At 40.7% G+C, this 21,748-nt stretch overlaps 2 protein-coding genes across 7 annotated transcripts in view; both read left to right on the top strand.

The window, feature by feature from the left end:
- LOC140481559 (LIM domain only protein 7-like) overlaps positions 1-21,748 on the top strand; it is a 234,504-nt gene that overhangs the window by 162,145 nt on the left and 50,611 nt on the right. For all 6 annotated transcript variants that reach the window (XM_072577959.1, XM_072577960.1, XM_072577958.1 and 3 more), the window contains 4 exons: positions 564-594; positions 5,335-5,448; positions 10,923-11,121; positions 11,682-11,937. In XM_072577959.1, the coding sequence (XP_072434060.1) occupies positions 564-594; positions 5,335-5,448; positions 10,923-11,121; positions 11,682-11,937 (600 nt within the window). The remainder of the gene's footprint in view (positions 1-563; positions 595-5,334; positions 5,449-10,922; positions 11,122-11,681; positions 11,938-21,748) is intronic.
- Positions 14,625-21,738, top strand: LOC140481560 (LIM domain only protein 7-like). Its single transcript, XM_072577962.1, has 3 exons — positions 14,625-15,062; positions 16,153-16,347; positions 17,029-21,738. Exons 1-3 carry the CDS (start codon positions 14,653-14,655, stop codon positions 17,831-17,833), a joined length of 1,410 nt encoding a protein of 469 aa, XP_072434063.1. The 5' UTR covers positions 14,625-14,652; the 3' UTR covers positions 17,834-21,738.

Here is a 21,748-nt window from a genome sequence, read left to right as displayed (position 1 = left end):
ACATAATTATTTTTGAGCATATATGCAATGAATCATTATTATAAATGCTGGCAATGGGGTGAATGAAAGGAGTTAAAACTAAACACATTATCAAGGGTTGATTGGGTGAAAAATGATTGCTGGTTCCTGCTGCTGGGATGCAGTCATTAAGATTCACAATCCTTATGGTCATTGATGCACACCAGTTCAGAGCAAGTGACCTGAAAAGGCCATTGTTTGTGAGCTTCTGTTGAGATCATAATGCACACCTTGATTTAACTTTCAGAGATAATCCCATCATTTTGATCAAGGAAATGAGGTGTGCAGCTAAAACAATTCACTGAATTTTACAGATGTTCCCTGCCAATATTTCTCTGGTAAATGATTGTTGTGCTGCCTTGTAAGTGCTCATTGCAGATCTAACTGACCTTTGTAACATCAGTGTGGTGCGTATAGTTTTAAAGTGTCTCCCAGTAAATGGAATAAAAGGTGATTAAAAATTGGAATGTATTTTAAGTGAAATGCATTTTGAACTGAGGCCGTTCAAGGTAATTATCCTGACTAGATTATTTTCACTTCCACAGACGTGAAGAAAATCAGAGGAGGCTAAAAAATGTAAGTGAACTGTTTGCATGTAGTCACGTATGCTTCTTGTCACTGATGTTTTACACATTTATAGATTTTGAAAGTACGTTTGTTCATATTTTGGCTTGGTACAATGATTTCAGTATAAAAATCTTTCAATGAACTCTACCAATATTATGTTTGGAGTTGAGTATTAATACAGGCAATGTCGAACTGTGGCATAGACCTTTAACATTTACAACTCGTTTGGCCACGTTCTTTGCTGCTGTTTTGATTTTGGAATTTTGCACCAAATTGGAACAAATTACAATGGAGCACGATTCCTCAATCTTGAATGCCTCGTCATTTCCAAAACAGTGAATGCATTCTATTTCAAATGGTTTATGACAGAGAAGCATTGTAGGTTTAACTGTTCACTCCCTCATCTAGTGTTTTATTACTTCTGAGTTTGATTTTCCATGCTGCCTTGTTACTTTCCCAACCCTCACCTTTTGTAAGGTTGAGCATAACTGGTTCCAGTCCTGATCATTCTTACCCCTGTGTGTACTAGCCTATATTAGCTTCCAGTCCATTAAAACCTTGGTAAAACTCCCTCCCTCATGTTTAAATGCCTCCCAGGAATGCCTCTCTCTGTCCATATGACTACCTTCATGCCTACATCCTTAGACTTCTGAATTCTGCCAACTGAAGCCTCTCTAATATATCTTCTATTTTAATTGCTTCTTCAAATTTCTGTATTTCAAACCTTTCCTCCTGTAAGATACTCCTTTAAAACCTATTTCTCACTAAGATTTTGGTCATCTATCCTAATATCTCTCTATTTGCTACTTTTATATAACACTGTTGTGAAACATCTTGGAATGTTAATGGTGATGTTTAAATCAAAGTTTGTGTAATCTTTATCTTGTGGATGATGTATAAATGTAAGCTCCATTTTATCTAAAGAATTTGATTTCTTATTCTTTGCATTCATCTCTATTCTTTGAGAATGTCTTGTAACTTTTCCATTTACTATGCATTTGGGCTGTCTGAATAACACTTAAGGAATGTTTGAATCTCCCAAGACATCAAAAAGAAACTCACATCTTTTTCTTGACCCATATGGAATTTAGGAATAGGAATATTCCTCTTTCTCATTTTTGTTGCATGCTAACCTAACCTGCTTGAATTTGCTACATTGTCTGGAAACAGCCTCTTGTAGTTGTCAACACAACCATTTGTTAATATAGAAAAGGAGAATTGACAACACTCTTTTGGTGTGCATGTTTGTGTAGGAAACCTTTTGGCAGTACTAGGGAAGCTCTGAAATGACCCTACCAGAATCAAAGGACAAAAAGGTCAGCAGAGAATTTAGTTTTGTCTTTACCCTAGTTCAGAATTAGATAATATAATGCACCATACATAAGTTAACAAGAATTCTCTGAGCCCCATCTGCAATCTGTCATCAATATGTCCCTTCTGTTGAGGTACTAACATGAATCTGATTCTCTCGATTAGTTTATCCTTTCAAAGTTAATATATTCTTCATTGCCTCAGCCCCAAATCAAGGCTGCATTTTACAAGCCTCTGCCAGCTGCGCTTCTGATGTGAGGACAAGCGAAATAAAGTGGCAAGCTCACCACCTTTTCACCCAGCTCCAGAGATCACACCCATCATTCAACGGGAGAGCGGGTGCTGAAATCAGCCACCCACCTACCATTTGGTATTAAGCTACAATTGAGGTTGTTAAATGCTCAATTGACTCGAAGTTCTGCCCATCCCAAAATACACAGTCATATGGGAGTTTTTATGTCAATTGTCACTGTCTATATTAGCTAAGGTGGGAGAGAAGCCAGGGGAGGAACAATTCATTTGGGGGCCTTGGATAGTTGGAGAAGACCCCCTAAGATACCACCCCACCTTGCCTTCAATGCTGCTTGCCTGAAAGAAACTGTCCCCCCAACTCCATTCTCTGATCTGGCCTTGCTCTAAACTCCTGAAACTCACCTTGGGTCTGCCATGAACATCTTGAATCCTCTTCCTGTCGACTTTCCTTTTGAGCTTTGCCTCTGTCCCCAAATCCAGTTCAGTCCCGGCTTTGAGAAGGGTATGCACCAGAGGAGCAATAGCTAACCGACCAGGAAATGGGATTAGCTCTGTTGATCATGCAGAGAGCCAGTATTGACATGACAAGCCTTCTGGCTCCCTGCTTCAGTACTGTAGCCATTCTGATTCTGTGAAAGAACAGAAGACTCTGAAAGAGCTGATGGATTTTCATGTTGAAATGTAACCGAGGGCATTGGCATGCGATTGTCAAAGATGACCTGATGTTCAAACTTGGGGGTGAGAAGCACTTCACTGTTATTGGTAGCTTGATTCATTGGGAGTTATTGGTCAATCAAACACTGTGTGAAACTACTCCAGGTTTATGTAACAATTAAAACAATTTTGATTTTTCTGACTGGAGCAGTTTAATGGGTCAGTTAGCAAAACTTGCGACACTTGAAGCATGCTTTGAGCATTAGTCGGGTTGCAGTATCTGGAACAAAACTCCATAGAGTTGGATATGTTAATTTGTCATTTTGTGCAGTGCACAATGTTTTTAACCAAGTGTTCCAGCATGTGAAGCTATCGGTAAGAGTCCTTGGTGGTGATAAACGTTGCAAATCCACCCCCCTCATCCCACCACTGTTTTCCCCCCCCCCCCTCCCCCGGCCAGAGGAGGGGGAGTCTTTTTGCTGCATAAACAAAGTAGACGTGTTCTAGTATATTCTAGTAATCAGAGTTAACATTCTGTTTCTGTTCTATATTCAGAAGTTTACAGCATGGAAACTGGCCCTTCAGCCCAACCTATCCTTGCTGCTGGTTTTCACAATTAATCTAGTCCCATTTGCTTTTGCTTGGTCCATGTGCTCCCTATCTGTCCCATCCATGTACCTGCTGAAATGTTTCTTAAATGGCAAAATTGCACTCTCCTCCATCAGTCCCTTTGGCAGTCCATTCCTGACACTCACTACCCACTGTGTGAAATTATTGTCCCTCTGAACCCTTATGTATCTTTCCCCTCTCACCTTAAACCTATGCCCTTGGGTTTTAGACTCCCCTACCCTGGGGGAGAAGCTGCCTTATCTATGCTCCTGGTGATTTTGTAAACCTCTATAACCCTCCCTCCCCTATGCTCCAGGGAAAGAAGTTCCAGCCTAACAGTCTTCTCCTTATAACTTAAATCTTCCAGTCCACATAGTACCCCAGTAAATCTTTTCTGCATTCGTGATTTAATAATATCCTTTCTATAGTAGGGTGACCAGAACTGCACCCAGTACTCCAAATGTAGCCTTACCAACATCTTGTACAGCTGTAACAAAATGACCCAACTCCCATGATCAATGTTATGACTGATGAAATCAAGTGTGCCAAAAGCCCCCTTTTATCACCATGACCCCTGTCTGCAGGTAGACAGGGTAATGGAGGAGGTTTTTGGCATACTTGCTTTCATCAGTCAGGGCCTCTAAAAGTTGTCTTTTTTTTTTAAATGCATAAAATATTGAGCACCTCTAATCCTGGTATTGAGGCCTCATTCCTTTTTAAGACTTTGTTGCAATCCCTCACCATTCCTTGCCTGAATTTAATGTTAGTTTGGTTTTAATTTATTTGTCATCCTATTTTGTCACTTGTTGTATATACTTCAACTTTTGTATTTTCATGGTCTCGCTACTTCAAATTAATTCTGAGTTTTGTTTTCTTACTATTGCGTATCTAAATGTGCAATCACCTTTTTGAGTATCATGAGCATGACTAGGAGCTTAAGTAGGCCAGATTCAAGTCTGCTCTGTCATCAGCAAGAGCATGGCTGAGATTCAACCTCAGCACCCTCATCCCTTCATTCCTTTATATCCAAACATTTGTTGACTTCCTCCTTGAGCATGTTCTATTACAGTGTAACCAAATGTTTTTAGGTGTAGCATCACAGCCCTTTTGAGTGAAGAAATTTCTCCTCACCCCAGACAGTGTTCAAACTTGTAGATTCCAGAGATGGGAGGAAGCATTTTCTCTATCTGCATGTTTAACCCGCTTCACTATTTTACATGCTTTAGTAAGCCCATCTCATTCTTCTAAACTCCAGAGAATATAGCCCTAGTTCTCTCAAGCTCTCTATAGAGCAATCATGTCACTCCAGCATCAATGTAATCCCTCCTTGGGTCAGGAAACGAGATTTCCACACTGTATTTTAGACGTATCATCCCTTGTCAAATGAAACCAGTTCAAGTGTTCAGTGGCCAGGGCAGCTGAATGGCTCATTGATTCATGAGCCAATCCATTGAGTTATGAGCTGACTGACCAGCTTCTTAGAGTCATAGATTTCCGCAGGTCTGTGGGAACACACCTTGCCAGAATCTGGTAAGGTTGAGTGGATCAGTGTCATATCTGTGGGGAAAGCATTTCCTTCTTCCCACCCCCACCCAGGATCACCCAAGTCTGTTTTTGAAATGTTGTAACTTGACCAAACTGAATGGACTGGAGCTACACTGAATGAAGTGAAGCTGATCTTTTTGAAATGTTTAGCCCTGAGAAATGGTGTGCTGGCTGACCTGGTACCTATATCGTATGAAAAGACAGCGTGTAGAGTTTGGTTATAATAGAACCAATTCAATGTATTTAATGGGAATAAGGACTAGCAAGGATTTATGAAACAAAGTTATGTTCCATAAATTTTCTTGAACAATGTTTCTTATTCATACATTCTTATCTTCCCATGTCAAACATTTTAAATGGGAAATGGCACATTTACAGGTTCTGATCACAATATATTGGCTGGGTAGAAGAGCACAGCATGAGCCTCATTATAATGGACCTTACCTTAACCTGAAAGCATTTGAAGGGCTGCTTGGACAAACTCTGACAAAGGTGAGTTAAAGTTTATTAATTTGTAAATGTTCAGGGCAAGGCTAACTTAAACCAGAGAACTGTCAAGTATAGTTGATACACTTGTATGATGCATGACGTGCAAAATAGGTTGGGAGCAGCAATCTGAGAAGCTGTTCACAATCTGCAAATTTACCGATAGGACACGTTTAAACCTCTGGAGTACGGTACATGGATTGAGTTTGTCTGTGTTGTGAAAAATAGAGAAAATGTGTAATGACTGAACATCGCATCTACATAGACATATGTGTGTTTTGTGAGAATTCAAATGCTGTACACCAGGGACTCTGTCTCTGTTTGGCATGTCCTAGGATGGATTTGTTGTCCCAGTTGAAATGGTGGCCTTCTCATCTGAATGTAAGGATATGTGTGAGAGAGGGTCATGACATAGATCCTAGGGCAAGCCAAACAAAGACATGCATGAGAATTCCTAGAAACATGACATTCTATCCAGAACACTATCAACAAACACATTGGCCCCGATTTACCACCCCCTGAGAAAAAGAACAGGAAATGACATCACCACCCCAAAGAAACTCAAACATATAAATAGCAGGAATCAGCAGCAATGTTTTGTCTGGAGGTCCACGGAAGTTGTTACCTAGTATGGTGACGAAACACCTGAACGTGAACCTTCCAGCTCAGCGAGCAAACATACATCCAGAACCTCAACCTGAGCTACACATCTTCTCAAAACTCGCTATCGTCCATGCCCACCAGATATCCAAAATAAATCTCCCATTTGCCGGTATTTGGCTCATATCCTATTAAAGCTATCTTATACATATACCTATCTGGATGCTTTTTAAATGTTGTAAGTGAACCAGCCTGCACCACATCCTCTGGCAGGCCAGCTCATTCCACGCATGCATCATCCTCTGATTGAAAACATTGCCCTGTAGGACCCCTCTAGGTTTGTCCTCATGTGCCCTCTAGTTTTGGACTCAAACCGACACCCCCCCCACCCCAAACTTCCTGGGGAAAACGCCCTTTCCACATCCCTCATGATTTTCTAAACCTTTTCTAAAGTCACCCCTCAGCCTCTGACGCTCCAGGGAAAATAGCCCTGACCAATCAGCCTTTCCCTATAGCTCAAACCCTCCAACTCTGGCAACATCCTTGTAAGTCTTTTTTTTCTGTACACTTTCAAAATTCTGCAGCATCTTTTCCTCTAGCAAGAAGACAGAATTGGGTTCAGTATTCCAAAAGTGGCTGAAGCAATGTCCTGTACAGCTGCATGTTGTAGCCACCAGCACCAACATCCTGGGACACACTCCATGGGTGCCAGGCATATGTATGGATGTTAGTATCCAGCATGTGCCAGTATCCAAGAACCTTCGTGCCACATCTCCGATCCACTCGGAGAACATTTCTGAATTTCAGTGGTACACTTTAAGGTGTCGTTAGACTGCTGCAGGAACAAGCACCCAGCTCGTGGACTACACTGTGCTGTTTGTTCGCTTTGTTAGTGCTCACTCACTACAAGCCTGCCTAAGAGCTGTCAGCATTCCTGCCTCGCCTTACCTTTTTGTGCCTTACCTTTCAGCCAGAAATACCAGACTCTCTTTACTGCTGCCTTGCCTTGTCATTTTAATGTAGGCCCAAAGCCTGGAAGCTTGTTCTGGTTGTCAGTCATTCTCCATCAAGAAAGATGGCTTTTGTTCAGGGGGTCACAGCACAGGTGATAGAGAGCCTTCTCCAATACCAGTCCAGAGGTTCGGGCACAGTCTGTCAACCACTTGAGGCAATCGGAGTCAGGATCTCCTCCTAGGAGGTGAGGGGCTGACTGTTGGTCAGCTCACCACCCGTTTTCAACTTTACTGCCCTATTGTGTTCTGTTTTCTTCCTGGAATGAAGGGCAGGTATTACAGGAGATGGAAGTGAGTGGTCCAGCTGTTAGTTTTGGTGCAAGTGGGGAGGTGTCCAGTGTGAGGGAGTAGGCAGCACAGATGACTTGCTGTGATAGTGGTGTCAGGGGTTGCTGTGGGGGATGGTAAGTGAGGGAAGATGTTGCAGACCATAGTGAGAGTGATAGAGCAGGGGCCTTGCTTGGCGTTGGGTGCAAAGGCAGGATAGTGTGAGGTATCTCAGAGAAGGTGGCACTTGTGCTAGTGGGGCGGGAGAAGGTAATTGACCCTCTTTCATATTGTGCTGGCACTCCTCTAGATGGTGGAGACTGTTTTAACCTTGGTTCGATTGGATCAGACTGACACGGTCAGGAGCCATGGCTGGCACTGCTGGTGACTGGGGAAGATGAATTCCTGCCTTGGCACATCCACCCTTCAGGTCCCTACCAGCAAAACAGGGCACTGGTTTCCCAACCCCCTCAGCCATGTCTGTCACATTCGGGGCAATGTCCAGGAACCATGCAGAATGGCTGTGAACTAAGTGTTGTCCAGGTGCCCACAGCAACCTTTTATAGGTGATGCCAGTGTATTCCTGGATATCCTGGCAGTGGTGAGTTGTTCCAGGTATGGCAAGTGGTTGAATGGGGCTAGAATTGAATGAAAGAGGTGGATAGGTAGCTTTGGTAAAATGCAGCAAGAAACCCTCTGTGAAACTGGACAAAGCTGACACTTCACCAAAACAAAATAGCTTTAGTCTTGTGGCCCTTTCATAGAATCCCTATAGTGCTGAAAGAGGCCAATACATCCCATCCATATGTCTGAAGAGCATCCAACCAGATCCACCTCATCCCTGTAACCCTGCATTGATCATGGCTAATGCAAGTAACCTTCGCATCTTTGTGGATTGTGGGAGGAAACCCCAGGCAGGTGTGGGAGGACGTGCAAACTCCACATATGTGGACAGTCACTCAAGGCTGGAGTCGAACTTGGTTTAGACCATAAGACGCAGAAGTGGAAGTAAGGCCATTCTGCCCATTGAGTCCACTCAACCATTCAATCATGGCTGATGGGCATTTCAATGCCATTTATCTGCGCACTCCCCGTATTCCTTAATTCCTTGCGAGATTAAGAATTTATCAATCTCTGCCTTGAAGACATTCAACATCCCAGCCACCACTGCACTCCGTGGCAATGAATTCCACAGGCCCACCACACTCTGGATGAAGAAATGTCTCCTCATTTGTTTTAAATTGATCCCTTCTAATTCTAAGGCTGTGTCTACGGGTCCTAGTATCCCCACCTGACGATTTCCAGCTTCCACGCTTTCTAAGCCATGCATTATCTTGTAAGTTTCTATTAGATCTCCCTCAACCTTCTAAACTGTAATGAATACAATCCCATTGTATGTTAGGCCTATCATTCCAGGGATCATCTGTGTGAATCTTTGCTGGGCACGCTCCAGTGCCAGTGTGTCCTTCCTGAGGTGTGGGGCCCAAAACTGGACGCAATATTCCAAATGGGGCCTAAAGAGTTATAAAGAGTTCCTGGTGCTGAGAAGCAGCAGTGCTAACTACTGAGCCACCATGCCACCCAGTGGGCAGAATAACAATCAATACAGAAGCAGGGAAATAGGGGAATGGAGGTAACAGTACGAAAGCAAATGCATGATCATGTGTAAGGCAGGACAAATTACATCATGAGGGTTGATAGGCAAAAGGGGTGGCAATGGGACAGTGGAGAAAAAAGGTAAAGAAACAAGAATGGGCCATTGAAGAGCCATTTATGGCAATTTCAGCAGCATCTTCTGTTCAGAACAATGGGCAGAGTGGTTATGGTTTGCAGTTATTGAATCTGGTATTGTGCTTAGGAGATTGTAAAGTGCCTGATGAAAAGGTAAGGCCTAATCTTCAATCCATCATGGAGTTTCATTGGACAAGTAAACATCAGAAGAGTGGGACAGAGTATAGTGAGGAAGAAAGGTTTGTCACTCAGCAAGTATATAGAATGCACTGCCTGGAAATGTGGTGGAGGCAGGTTTAACTGAGCACTTGAGGGCATTGGCTGATTCTGTGAATAAACATTGTTAGTGAATGAGGATCAAGTGGGAGATTGGCACTAGGTCATGATGCTTGTTTGAAGATCTGGTGTAGGGGGCTGAATGGCCTCCTTCTGTATCATGATAATTCTGTGATATTTGCATACTGAGTGGAGGTTCAACAGCAATCAATTGACATTTGGAGTCAACACTGTGGAGGAGGTGCTGCAAACAGTATAAGGCAGTGGTTACAGCTGCATGAGTGGTCTTAGACAACTGTCTGGCAATGAAGGAGGGGTTTTGTGTTGCATTAAGGAGCAATGTCAAAGTACTCTTCAGAGGGTCTTCTCTTAATTTTGGTATTTTTGCTGTATTAATAAACCAGAGAATAGTGTTAAAACAATGATTACTCGTCTCCTAATGTGGAGAATTTTACAGCGGTGGCCATTGAATTTTAATTTATCTTGTGTCAATAAAAATGTGCTCTTGTGGGGCAGAGTTAATGTCCCTACCCCTGAACAGAGAGAACCCGAATCCAATCCTACCTGCTTCAGAGATGTGTGATAACGTATCTGATTAAGAAAGTAGGTTAAATATTTTAAAAGTGCTAATCTGACCACTGTCTGCAGACTGGGTTTGTTCACTAATGCATTGCAAGCAATTTGAACTGCTGCTGTATGCCACCCAGTGGCTAGAATGCAAACATGTAAAACCTGGGAACAAGTCTCTTATCTTCCAACTGAGCACACTGTGTTGCTTGGATGATTTGGGAGTTGAATTAAATATAAAAATAAGATACATTTAATTGACAAAGATAATGACAGAGCAAAAGTGAGGACTGCAGATGCTGGAAATCAGAGCCTACATTAGAGTGGTGCTGGAAATGCACAGCGGGTCAGGCAGTATCCAAGGAGCAGGGAAATCGACGTTTCGGGCAAAAGCCCTTCATCAGGATTGAAGGCAGGGAGCCTCCAGGGTGGAGAGATAAATGGAAAGGGGGGTTGGGGTTGGGGAGAAGGTAGCAAACAGTACAATAGGTGGATGGGGGTGAGGATGAAGGTGATAGGTCGGAGAGGAGGTTGGAGCGGAGAGGTGGGAAGGAAGATAGGCAGGTAGGACCGGTCATGAGGATGGCGCTGAGCTGGAAGGTTGGAACTGGGGTAAGGTGGGGGGGAGGGGAAATGAGGAAACTGGTGAAGTCCACATTGATGCCCTGGGGTTGAAGTGTTCTGAGATGGAAGATGAGTTCTTCCTCCAGGCGTCAGGTGGTGAGGGAATGGTGGTTGAGGAGGCCCGGGACCTGCATGTCCTCAGCAGAGTGGGAGGGGGAGTTGAAATGTTGGGCCACAGGGCAGTGGGATTGATTGGTGTGGGTGTCCCAGAGATGTTCCCTAAAGCACTCTGCGAGGAGGCATCCAGTCCTCCCAATGTAGAGGAGACCAGATCGGGAGCAACAAATACAATAAATGACATTGGTGGATATGCAGGTGAAACTTCATTATCAGAGGAAAGAGCTGATGTGAATGAAAATTTTCATGTGCTGGGGTAACATCCAAGTCTTAATCCCCTTTTAGGCTCTTGTGGACTCTGGCAGTCTGAAACGCAGTGGACGAGACAGTGGATACTGTGATATCTGGTGTACGGAAAGAAACGAGTCAATATTACCACAGCTCCGGCATAGAAGAGACGATTCACTTGATAGCTTAGACTCATTTGGGTCAAAGTCTGTCACCAGCCTTTCATCAGACATAACACTAAAAGGCAGTAGTGAGGGTAAGTAGAGTTTATTGTCACCATTCAGTCATAAACATGTTTTGGAGGGCACCACGTGTTGATCATCTAATATTGTCATCTATCCTTCATTTGGAAAGATAATTTGGTGCTGACGGACGTTTTAGCAGTTAAATGAAATCAATGACCATGCATAAATGGTGGTAAATTTCTTATCTAGACTGCGTTGTTAAGTTATGAACTACAACACCATGGGGATGCCACAGAACCATTAGAGTTTTATTGCATTTTTGTTTATGCTTTGTGAAATGTTTTGCCTGATTAAAAGAATTGACAGTATTTATCACTTGACTGAAAATAATTTCTGGACTAAGGGTATATCATAGTATATTAATAGATTTCCAAAATTAGCTTGATGATTACTGTCAGTGATCTGTGAACCTCTGGAAGATGTGTTCCAAAAGGAACTGATACAGACAGCATGTGTTGGGCATTAGCAAAACACATTTGGAAGCCGGGAGTTGCACCAGTGGAGTTTGAAGAAGGAACTGAGAAACCACAGGTTTGAAATGATGTTTTTCTTCAACTCTTTGTTGACTTAGGTGGTGGGAGTGACATTGAGTCAGACTATCTAAACAGCAAGACAATGGATGAAGTGAAGAACGATATGTCACTTCGCAGGACCTCCACTTCAGACTATAAGCCTGTAGTGCCGTACAACCAATTCCTGCCAAAGAAAAGCAAACCTGCAACTTACATTCCAGCTCCACTGATGAAAAAGCGAGCGGAAAGACATGAAGAAAATAGAAGAAGTTGGGCAAACCCAATGTTTGAAAAAAATGATGGAACATTTTCAAGGTACTTTGCTTTTATGAAACTCCTGTATTTTGCAGTAGTTAGCACTTAATTATCACTGTGTACAGATGAGCTGATTGGGGGGACAGAAAGAAGTAACATGTCTCATTTATTGTGTAAGTATTGCTTTTAAAATGCAACAATTCAGCTAATTTCATCATCAAGTAGGTTGATTAGGGGGGCAAGTTGTACTTTCCGAGCATTATAAGCATGGACTGATTTTTGAATATACAATAATAAAAGTGGATCAATTGGTTTTTAGCTTGCATTTGTTTATAAAGATGTCTACTAGCAAGTTGTAGATGAGAATGGTGTTTGCAGTTAGGTTTCTGAATGGATCTTGCTAAATTCCGCTGTACTGAGGGTGGAAATTTAATGGAGGGATGGGATTCAACATGTGTTAATCGTGTCATGGGCTGTCTGAAGATAGTAACTGTTGAAGTTAGTACGTGGGGAAAAACTAATGTGATCAGTCTCGATAAGCACCCTGTTTGGATCGGAATTTGATCATTCAGGAACTCGAGCTTGCTTCATCCACTGGCTTCATTTGCCCACTTTATCGGGAAAAGTGTGACCTGATTTCCTTAACTCCCTTGTTAAATTTTCTGCCATCTTAATCAGGATTTGCCACAAAATGAAATAATTTCTCTAACTACTGTCTCTCATCCCCTAATCGTTTTTAATTCCCTGTTACCTGCTCCTCCGACTTTTTCAAATGGTATAGTCTACGCAGTCCTGGATTTAATCCCTTTATCCTTGCTATAATTTTGGTAAACCAGTGCCTTATCTCGTCCGAGACCAGTAAATACTTCCTGAGGTTAGCAATCCAATACTGAAGGCAGTACATGAAGCAGAGTCTGACCAAGGCTTTGTACAATTGAAGCATCACTTCCTTAATACTGAATTCCAACACCTTTTGTGGTAAAAAGCCAACCTTCTATTACCTTTTGATAATTTTGTGTAGTGGTGTGTGTTGGCTTTAAGTGATTTGTGCACTTAGTCTTACAAACAAACTGCTCATTTTCCTCCTTGTAGGACCAATCATGTTCATGGTATTTAAGTATTTAGTATGTTTATTAGTTCAGTTACTAATTATTTAAGTTCATTTTTATTCATTTTATTCCTTTTATTAAGGAAATACATTTAAAGATTTAATTTTATGCTGCATTTTAAAAACCACATTATGGTCCTAGGTAAAATTCCAGCCTATCTTTTTTAAGCTTTATCTACTAATAGTAAAAAAAAAAGACCTTCATGGTTGCCAAGCAAACCTGAAAAGATCATCATCAATAGTTTATATTCATTACCTTGACAACACAAAGGTACCACAATGGACAGGACTGAAAGAAGCCATTTTGGTCCATCCGGCTGACCTTTTGAACATTAATATGGTAAGTGTTTGAAGAAAAACAGACTTCCTGTCTGCTCAGTTGAGGTGTTCAGTAACAGTGCCAAGTACAACAATCCGCTAAACTCGACGCCAGTGTAAAATTGTGTTTTTATCAGGTACATAATCTCTCAACACCCATCCCGTCCCACCATTATGTTCTAGCTTTCCTGCTTTGTCCATTTTTTTCTCTTTTATGAAACTGGTGCGAAGTGTACACCACGGTTATTTATTTTGGCATTTTTCACTTGCTCTGGACAAATGCTTTGTTTCTTTACTGCAAACATTTTAACTCCCTTTCCCTTTCATTCCATTTAGCTTTGTTACTTAAACACCTCCCCTCTGCTGTTTCCAACAATCATCCCCTTTTCAATGATTTATAACCGGCCATGCTTCTGCCCTCCTTTAGTTCTTGAGTCAAGTTATATTTGACTCAAAATGTTAATTTTCTCTGCAGATGGTGACAGACTTGCTGAGTATTTCCAGCATTCTTTGAGTTCCAGTATCTTCAGTGTCTTGCTTTTATTTTAAGCAAGACTCCTTATTTTGAGAGGGTCTGAGAAAGAAATGTAAACCTGGTAATATATTATACATCTGTAGCTCTAATGATATTAGCACTTGAATTGCTAATCATTGCAATGAGTTTGTTTTTCCACATGTCGGCCATGATCAGACTCAATGGGCCAAATGACCCAGTTCTGTTTCAATATCTTATGATCTTAATGTTGTGTGCTACTTGCATCTCATTTATTTCAATCCAAATTTTCTTACTTGGCTTCAGTAGAGAAGAGAAATCTCTGAAGAGTGAAACGGTTGCAGGTGACATGGGTACATATAAAACTTCCACCAGCGGTGATGGTGGGTCATCTGAAGAATTACTACTCGCCTATTCTGACACTGATTCTGGATCAGATAGTGAAGAAAGGGAGCCTGATCCCTTGCTGGATGACTTTGCACGTCGGAAATTTGGTACACCCCTTAGTTTTGTAAGGCACACACCTCTTCAACTGGACAAAGAATTGGCATCGCCACTTTGTCAAGCTTCTGCTTTGACTGATACCACCACTCCCTTAATAGAAGAGAACGAGAAATCTGGAAGGTCAGAGGTGCACATGGAATGTGTTTTCAAGTGCAGCTTTACAAGCTTCAGTGGCTATCATATTAACTTAAACGTTCTACCATTTGCATTTCACTTACAAAATATTTCATACTTCTCATCAGCAATCATTATATTGAAAATATTTGCTTGTGTTGTGCATTATAACATGCCGAATCAGCATATGCCTCTGCAGCCGATGGAATAGTGTTGCATATCTGTGTGAAACTAATACATGCTATGTCATGTCAGCTTAATACATGAGCTTTGGAAGATCTTTGGGGGAAAAACAAAGCATGTTACTTTGTCTGCAATGTGTGTATTCTGGCAGATAAACCTTATGACACAGGATGTTTCTAACAGTAGCCAAAAGCAGCTGAGTGTCCACGTGGTGAGTGAAGGTTCCACAAAAGCTTCCCAACCACTTTGGGATGAATCCGCTTCCGAGGAAGAACAAGATGCCGATCCTGACATTGAAAAGGATGACCTGTTTATACGTAAACTGAACCCAGTGTTACCGGGCAAAAGTGTGACCTTTGATAGATTCCTACCAAAGAATTGGACCGCAAAGGAAGAAGAACAGTGGAGACAAATACAATTGGGTTCTCGAAGCAGACCATGGTATAAGGAGCTTCAGTACATCAGGTTTGTCCTTTCCTGATGACAGTAGTATTTACTGTGGAGATTTGTCTGTAGATCAATTATCTAAGATCACTTGCACAGGATGTGATCCACAGTTCATTAGCAGTACTAGCTGCCTCGGAGTTGAACACAATCTAGGTTGACACTTTGCAGTTCTGAAGGAGTGCTGTATTGTTAGAAATTCTGTTTTTCAGATGAGACATTAAACTCCGACCCCCAGTTGCCTTGTGTAACTACTTGAAGAAAGGCTAGGGAGACACTTAAACAGGAATGGTGACTTCAGTTCAAAGATCCTTTATTCTTGCATATGGGATGTCCTGAGGTTCGGAAAGATGTTTGAGAAATGCAGTTTCATTCTGTATTTCTATAAAGGCCTTTGTTCATGAGTACTTTAACTCAAATTGAACCTGGTCTATTGTACTGCCTTTTTCTGCTTTTTTCTTAACATATTCCTATTTGATTTGTTACTGATTTTATCCACTTTATTTAAGTCAAATTAAATTACTCTTCTTGGAATAGAATCTTTCAACATTTTACTGGCAAAAGAAAAATTGAAGTTAGTTGGGAAGTCAAAATTTTGAAAAATTTGATAATGTCATTAATGGCTTTCAGTTTTAACTGTGAGAAAGTAAACTTACATTCTTTTGGTTTCAGGTTCTTTTAATGCGTTAAGATTAGCAAATGTATCCAATGTATGGTTGAGCCAATGGCATCAGCGACAACTCTAAGGGAATAAACTAAAATAATTGGAACTTAAGCAATCTGTAAACTAAGAATTTCAACTGAACAAAGGATTTGGCTCTCTAGCTATTTGATCTGTGGGTTTTGGATGTTAAAAGTCATGCTCATGAATTCACAATTTTTTTTCATAAATTGCATTTTAAAGGATTTGATTAAGTTGACTGTGAAATTTGTAGCAAAGAAAAAATTACTTTGCAAAATGAAATTTGCAAAAATCAGCAGCTACTTCACTTAAAATCAAGATATACCAAATTACAATTAAAGTATCCTGCTGGTAACCTTTGACCTATCTTCGCTTTTCACTTTCCCTGTGCTTCTCTTTTCCCACTGTTCTGCCATTCCCAACTTGCAGAAGGAAGTCACCTGAGTTGCAAGAGGATGCCCACTACTTCACCATTAACAAAGCTGGCACTGAAAAGACACCAGAGTCTGGCACTGAAAATTGCAGTAGGGAGGTTTCCCAGCTTAACACACAAACTATAAAATCTGCAGGAACTGTGTGCCATGGACGGGTGGAAGGTGTCACTCGCACTTTAGATGGACAAAGGTTGCTGTCTATGTATAATTCCTACATTATTTAACAATTAGTGCTGATTGCATTGGTTTATTTTGCTTTGTTTTAAAAATAAATTGATGCAGCGTCTAGGCTTAAGCATTTCATATCGCATCAAGGCACGTCTGATTTAAGTCTGAAATTAAATGAGAAGCGTGTAAAAGATCTGAAGCTCTTACAGGCTGAATGGCACTTAGGATATTTATATTAATGTGCTACATTGTAGTATACTAAATTTCAATCATGTGCTACACTGCTATTACTATATTTAATAAGTAATTGCTTCCTTTAAACTGGATGCTGCTTTGGCGATTTAAGGATAATTATTTGGCTCCTTTTAACATAATAAACCAACATGTCTACTGTACTGAGTGAGCCTTGAAATCTGGCTTCAGCTAATAGAAAACAGTAAAGCATTCTATACATTTTATGTAACAATCTGCAATAAAAACTTACATATCAAATAGTCCTTCAGGCTTTGTTATCACGGGCACCTCACATCTGCTGCTTAAATAGTTGGCACATATTGTTACAACGCTTTCCCTGTGCCTTGCTGTTTCTGGCCACTTCTTATTTTGCTTTGGTAGAATGCAGATTTTATTCTCTTGAAAATTTTCCAGTAAATATTTCCTTTCCTTTTCTTTCCACCTCTTCTGTTAATGGGGGAAAAAAAAGCCTGTTTCCACTACGTCAAGCTCTAGATGCAAGTGTTACTTATTCACAACTGGCAGACTTCTCGGTTTCCAGACCAAAAGTCGATCCAGCTGCAGGTCCTAGAATTCTAAGACAGAAAGAAACTTCCTTCCTGACCCAGCAGTCCCACTCTGCCAAGCAGGAGGAGGAAGCCGACCAGGAATTGGAACCAGATTTGGAAAATGACGACATGTTCAGCCGTAAAACTGGTGCTTTTCATGCAAATCCTGACCTGAAACCTTTGTGCTATGAGGATCGAAGCAATGCTGGATCAAATGACTCAATTGAGCGTCTTGTCGCGCAGGAGCGAAGAGACAAAACTATAATTCCGGATCCTGAGAAAGATGATGTGGTTCTTAGAAAAGAACGCTTTTCTCAAACAAAGCAATTGGTGCCATCGGGTGCTCCGGACATGTACAGTCCGATTCCTTTTCCAGATTTCTCGAGTTTGCCTGAATCGCTCCGCTCCAGGTTCCTTTGCCCACCCGACCAAGTTTCTGAAGAAACTGAAACGTGTGTCGATGCATTGCCATGTCCGGTAAAAGATGACATGCTTTCTCGAAGAATGGCTTTGTCCCAGGCTAACCAAACAGTGCACAGTCGAAACTTTGCTCCTGCCTCATGTAGTGAGGAGGACGCGAAGAAGTGGGAAACTATAAGGAAGGCCAGCAGATTAAGATTCCAGAAGCAACAGCTGGTTGAGAGGTCAGGGGGTGTTGTAACTATAAATGTGCGTTCCATCCAAGTCTCTGAACCGAATAAGACAAGTCCCAGTCATATGGACTAAATCATGCATGAAGAGTAAAGAGAATTTCTGTAATGTTGACTTGTACGAATATAAAATGTTTTGTACTGTTTTCTTTCACTTACCCTTTCACGACCAAGCATGACATGGCATATCGTCAAATATCTAGTGACTATTAGCTGTTCCAAGATTAACGTTTCAGGCGTTACAAGAATAGGCAACAATATTTGCAGTCACGTAATGATTGACACTACCCACCTCCATAAAAGATAATAAATGAACTAAGCTGACATAGTTGACATTATTCCATGGTGTAGTGGACAGCCCTTTTAATTTGGGAGGATTGCTTTTAATTGTCATCTGACAGTTGCAGAAATGCATTGCAAGAGATTAACAATTTTTCCGCCATTTTTGACTATTTCTGTTCTAGATAAAATATAATATAGGCAAAAATAGGCACCTTTACAATGTATTATGGGTGTTATATAGGAAATATAGTACAATATTCAAACTAATTGTGAAGCAGTAGAAAAAAATGTTTTTGTAAATGCCCATTACCATATTTAAAGGTTAAGGGGATATTTGCATAGGATTTTACAGTCTCCCTATCAGATGTATTTCCAATGGGTGGCCTGACCACTGGTTCTCTGTCCATTCTCTACCAATTTCTCTCAAAGTAGAAGGTAGCTGAGAGCTGGCATCACTATTGTTGATGAGATTAATGAGTAATTGTGCTTGTTAAGCCAATGAACAGAAACATTATACTGCATGTGCCACAATAGTAAAGTTTGAGGCATTCAACATGCCATTAGACTATTATATGAAATGAATGGATGTGCAGGACATGGGAAAAGGCTGTGTGTTACTGCTTCAGACATGATGGGCCGAATAACTACCCCTGCTCTGTAACAATTTCATAATTGAGTGGCTAAACCACATTCATTAAACAAAGAAAGGGAGGGAAGGGCTTTTTCTGTCTGTTTCTTCTCTCTTCTCCCCACACCAGTGACTACCACCCTAGTCTGGCTGATCCTGGAACTTGCTCAGTTATGGACACCATGAATGATATTCCCAGTTGCAATTCCAGAAGATTTCACAACTGTGTTGGCACCGATGAACAGCCAATCCATCCAATTGGCTGGCAGTCTCGAGGCTGTGAGTTGCCCCACTGAGGGGTCTAAGCATCCCTACTCATCAATGAAAGGCAACTCATAGTGCTTTGCTGCCGTGGGATGAACTTATTTATTATGGATCATTTGATATCTGTTATTTCATCAGGGTTAGGAGGCATGATAAATATACCCCTTTTCCCCCAATAAAATTGAATTCCTTCATGTTTCGATTTCTCTTGGTACAATCTTTCTCAGTCCAGAATAAAACTCTTTTCATTGCAAAGCAAAATGTACGTGCTGAAAATCGGAAATAAATACACAAGCATCTTTGGAGAGAGAGGAAAAGTTAACATTTTGGATCGCTGGCATTACATCAGAATTGCAAAAGAGATGGAACTGGTTTTAATTAGATCCAAAGGCATGGAAAGTAGAGAGTGGAGATAGGGTAAAAGGAGAGGTATGTGACAGGGTGGAAGACCGGAAAGATGAACTAACAGGAGAAATGATAGGGCAAGGCAAAATGTGCTGATAATGACTAGTATTGAAGGTTAATTTGCATATCAACAAGGTGGTGAGCAATACAATTCTAGAGATCTTAATACTTTGTTCACCACGGATGGTTTTTGGGGACTGCGTTAGGTTCAGCCTCCATAATCTTGCTTGTTCTATACCCAAACATTGCTCAGGCCTTTGAGTAGAAGAGTTGGGATGTTATCTTGAGGTTGTATAGGATGGTAGTGAAGCCTCTTCTGGAATACTGTATCCAATTCTGGTTACCCTGTTATAGGAAGGAAAGAGTTAGGAAGAGATTTACTAGGATGTTGCCCAGAATGGAGGGTTTGTGTTACAAGGACAGGCTGGATAGACGGGGTAAAAACAATGACTGCAGATGCTGAAAACCAAATACTGGATTAGTGGTGCTGGAAGAGCACAGCAGTTCAGGCAGCATCCAACGAGCAGCAAAATCGATGTTTCGGGCAATAGACGGGGACTTATTTCACTGGAGCATAGGAGGGTGAGGGGTATAGATCAGGTGAATGGCAGGTGCCTTTTCCTGAAGTTAGGGGATTTCAAGACTGGGGGACATATTTTTAAGGTGAGTGGAGAAAGATTTTTTGAAAAGTCACAAGGGCGCTTTTTTTTTTAAGAGTAGTTCATGTGTGGAATGAACCTCCAGAGGATGTGTTGGATGCAGGTACAGTTACAACATGTAAAGACATTTAGTTAAGTACCTGAATAACAAATGTTTGGAGGGATATAGGGCAAGTGTAGGCAGGTAGGACTAGTTTAGTTTGGGATTATGTTCGCCATGAGCCAGAGGGTCTGTTTCCAAACTGTATGACTTTGTCTCGCTTTCTCTTTCATAAAGTCAATGAACTTTCCCTCATCGTAAATTGATTTTCTCTTTTCCCATTCCCCCTCCAAAAAAAAGACCAGCACTGATATTTTAGTGTGGCTTAGTTTTGTTTGGCAATGTATTTGACTTTGAACATGCTGAATTTCTACCATGTTGTCCAGCACCTTCTGAAATTGTCACATTGTATTTTATTAAGTTGTCTGTTACTCTAAATGGATTGGCTTAATCCCTGATAATCAGTGTGAATTTTTAAATGGTTAATCCAGACAAGCCTGATTGTCTGATTGAACTGTGGACCTTTGCAGCACTGGCTTTTGAATACATTGACAATCCATCAAGGATTTGATGAGGTCAAGCAGCAACAAGGTCTAAGACAATATGCAGCCCCACACCCAGGACCTAACGAGAAGTGGATAAAATACTGAAAACCATATCTGATCTCTCTAACTATCTTCAAAGCAAATTGGTAATAATTATTGGTCTCCATTTAACTAAGTGAAAGCAATTTTAAAATGGGAGAGCATGGTAACTGGAAAAAGATTGGAGAATGTAACCTGAACTCTGATTTATAATAACAATATCTAGTTCTGTTGCCCTTCCGCAAAGCATTTTTCACAGAACATTAGTTGCAATATGACATTGGTTTTTTACCAACATATGATATTTTTCATGTGTGCCTTATTTTAATACAAGTTTGCATGCTTGAAATGCATTTACTGATTTTACAAATTTTTTTCTGCATAATGGTGTTGAGTTTGTTTAATACTCAAATTGTATTACAGCAGCAAATGTAGTTGGAACTCAATAAAGGTGACTATAAAGTAATACATGTTTAACAATACTTTATCAATCTCTGAGAGACTTACAACATAATACAGATCAGTTGTCCTCCTTAATGTAATGTTAGTTTATGTTACTTACATATTAAGAATTTAGAAACATGTTGCATTCATTTGCAATCTTTCTATTGATTTGAAGTGCAGGATCTGTGTATAAATAAAAGGATTACTATATCGTTTTGATTCAGTAGATGTTAGAGATGGCATTCTATACACTGCATTTTCAAACATTTGAATTTGTAGCAATATTTTAGAGCTTGGATACCATTTGTATTTCACACTATCGTTCTTTGATGTTATTTCCACCCAAATGAGATGGTTTCAAAACATTATTTTGGTGTCTTATATTTGCAAAATATTTTTTGCACATCCAGATTTCAGATAATCTATCATATTTGTTTCTGATATGATTTTGATATTTATTTAGCAGTAAATAATTAGCCAACTCTGGAGGCACGTTATTTAGGTGCACCTTGTTAGTTTAGTTTGGGAATATGGTTGGCATGGGCTGGTATGACCGGAGGGTCTGTTTCCATGTTGTATGACTCTATTCCAAAATAACACACACCCAAGTTTACAACTGGAACCACCTTATTAGAAACCACAGTTTGCAGTGTTAAAAGTTACATTGTGTTTTTATCGATTCTCT

The sequence above is a fragment of the Chiloscyllium punctatum genome, chromosome 9 (assembly GCF_047496795.1).
Source record: "Chiloscyllium punctatum isolate Juve2018m chromosome 9, sChiPun1.3, whole genome shotgun sequence".
Taxonomy (NCBI): Eukaryota; Metazoa; Chordata; class Chondrichthyes; order Orectolobiformes; family Hemiscylliidae; genus Chiloscyllium; species Chiloscyllium punctatum.
Note: the sequence above shows the minus strand (reverse complement) of the source record. Positions and strands in the feature narration are given on the sequence as shown.

Excerpts from the sequence above, each read along its gene's own strand:
- LOC140481560 (XM_072577962.1), top strand. The coding sequence starts at position 14,653 with ATGCTATGTCATGTCAGCTTAATACATGAGCTTTGGAAGATCTTTGGG. Across the intron at positions 15,063-16,152 it reads AAGGAGCTTCAGTACATCAG|AAGGAAGTCACCTGAGTTGC; the intron begins GTTTGTCCTTTC and ends CCCAACTTGCAG. Across the intron at positions 16,348-17,028 it reads CGCACTTTAGATGGACAAAG|CCTGTTTCCACTACGTCAAG; the intron begins GTTGCTGTCTAT and ends GGGAAAAAAAAG.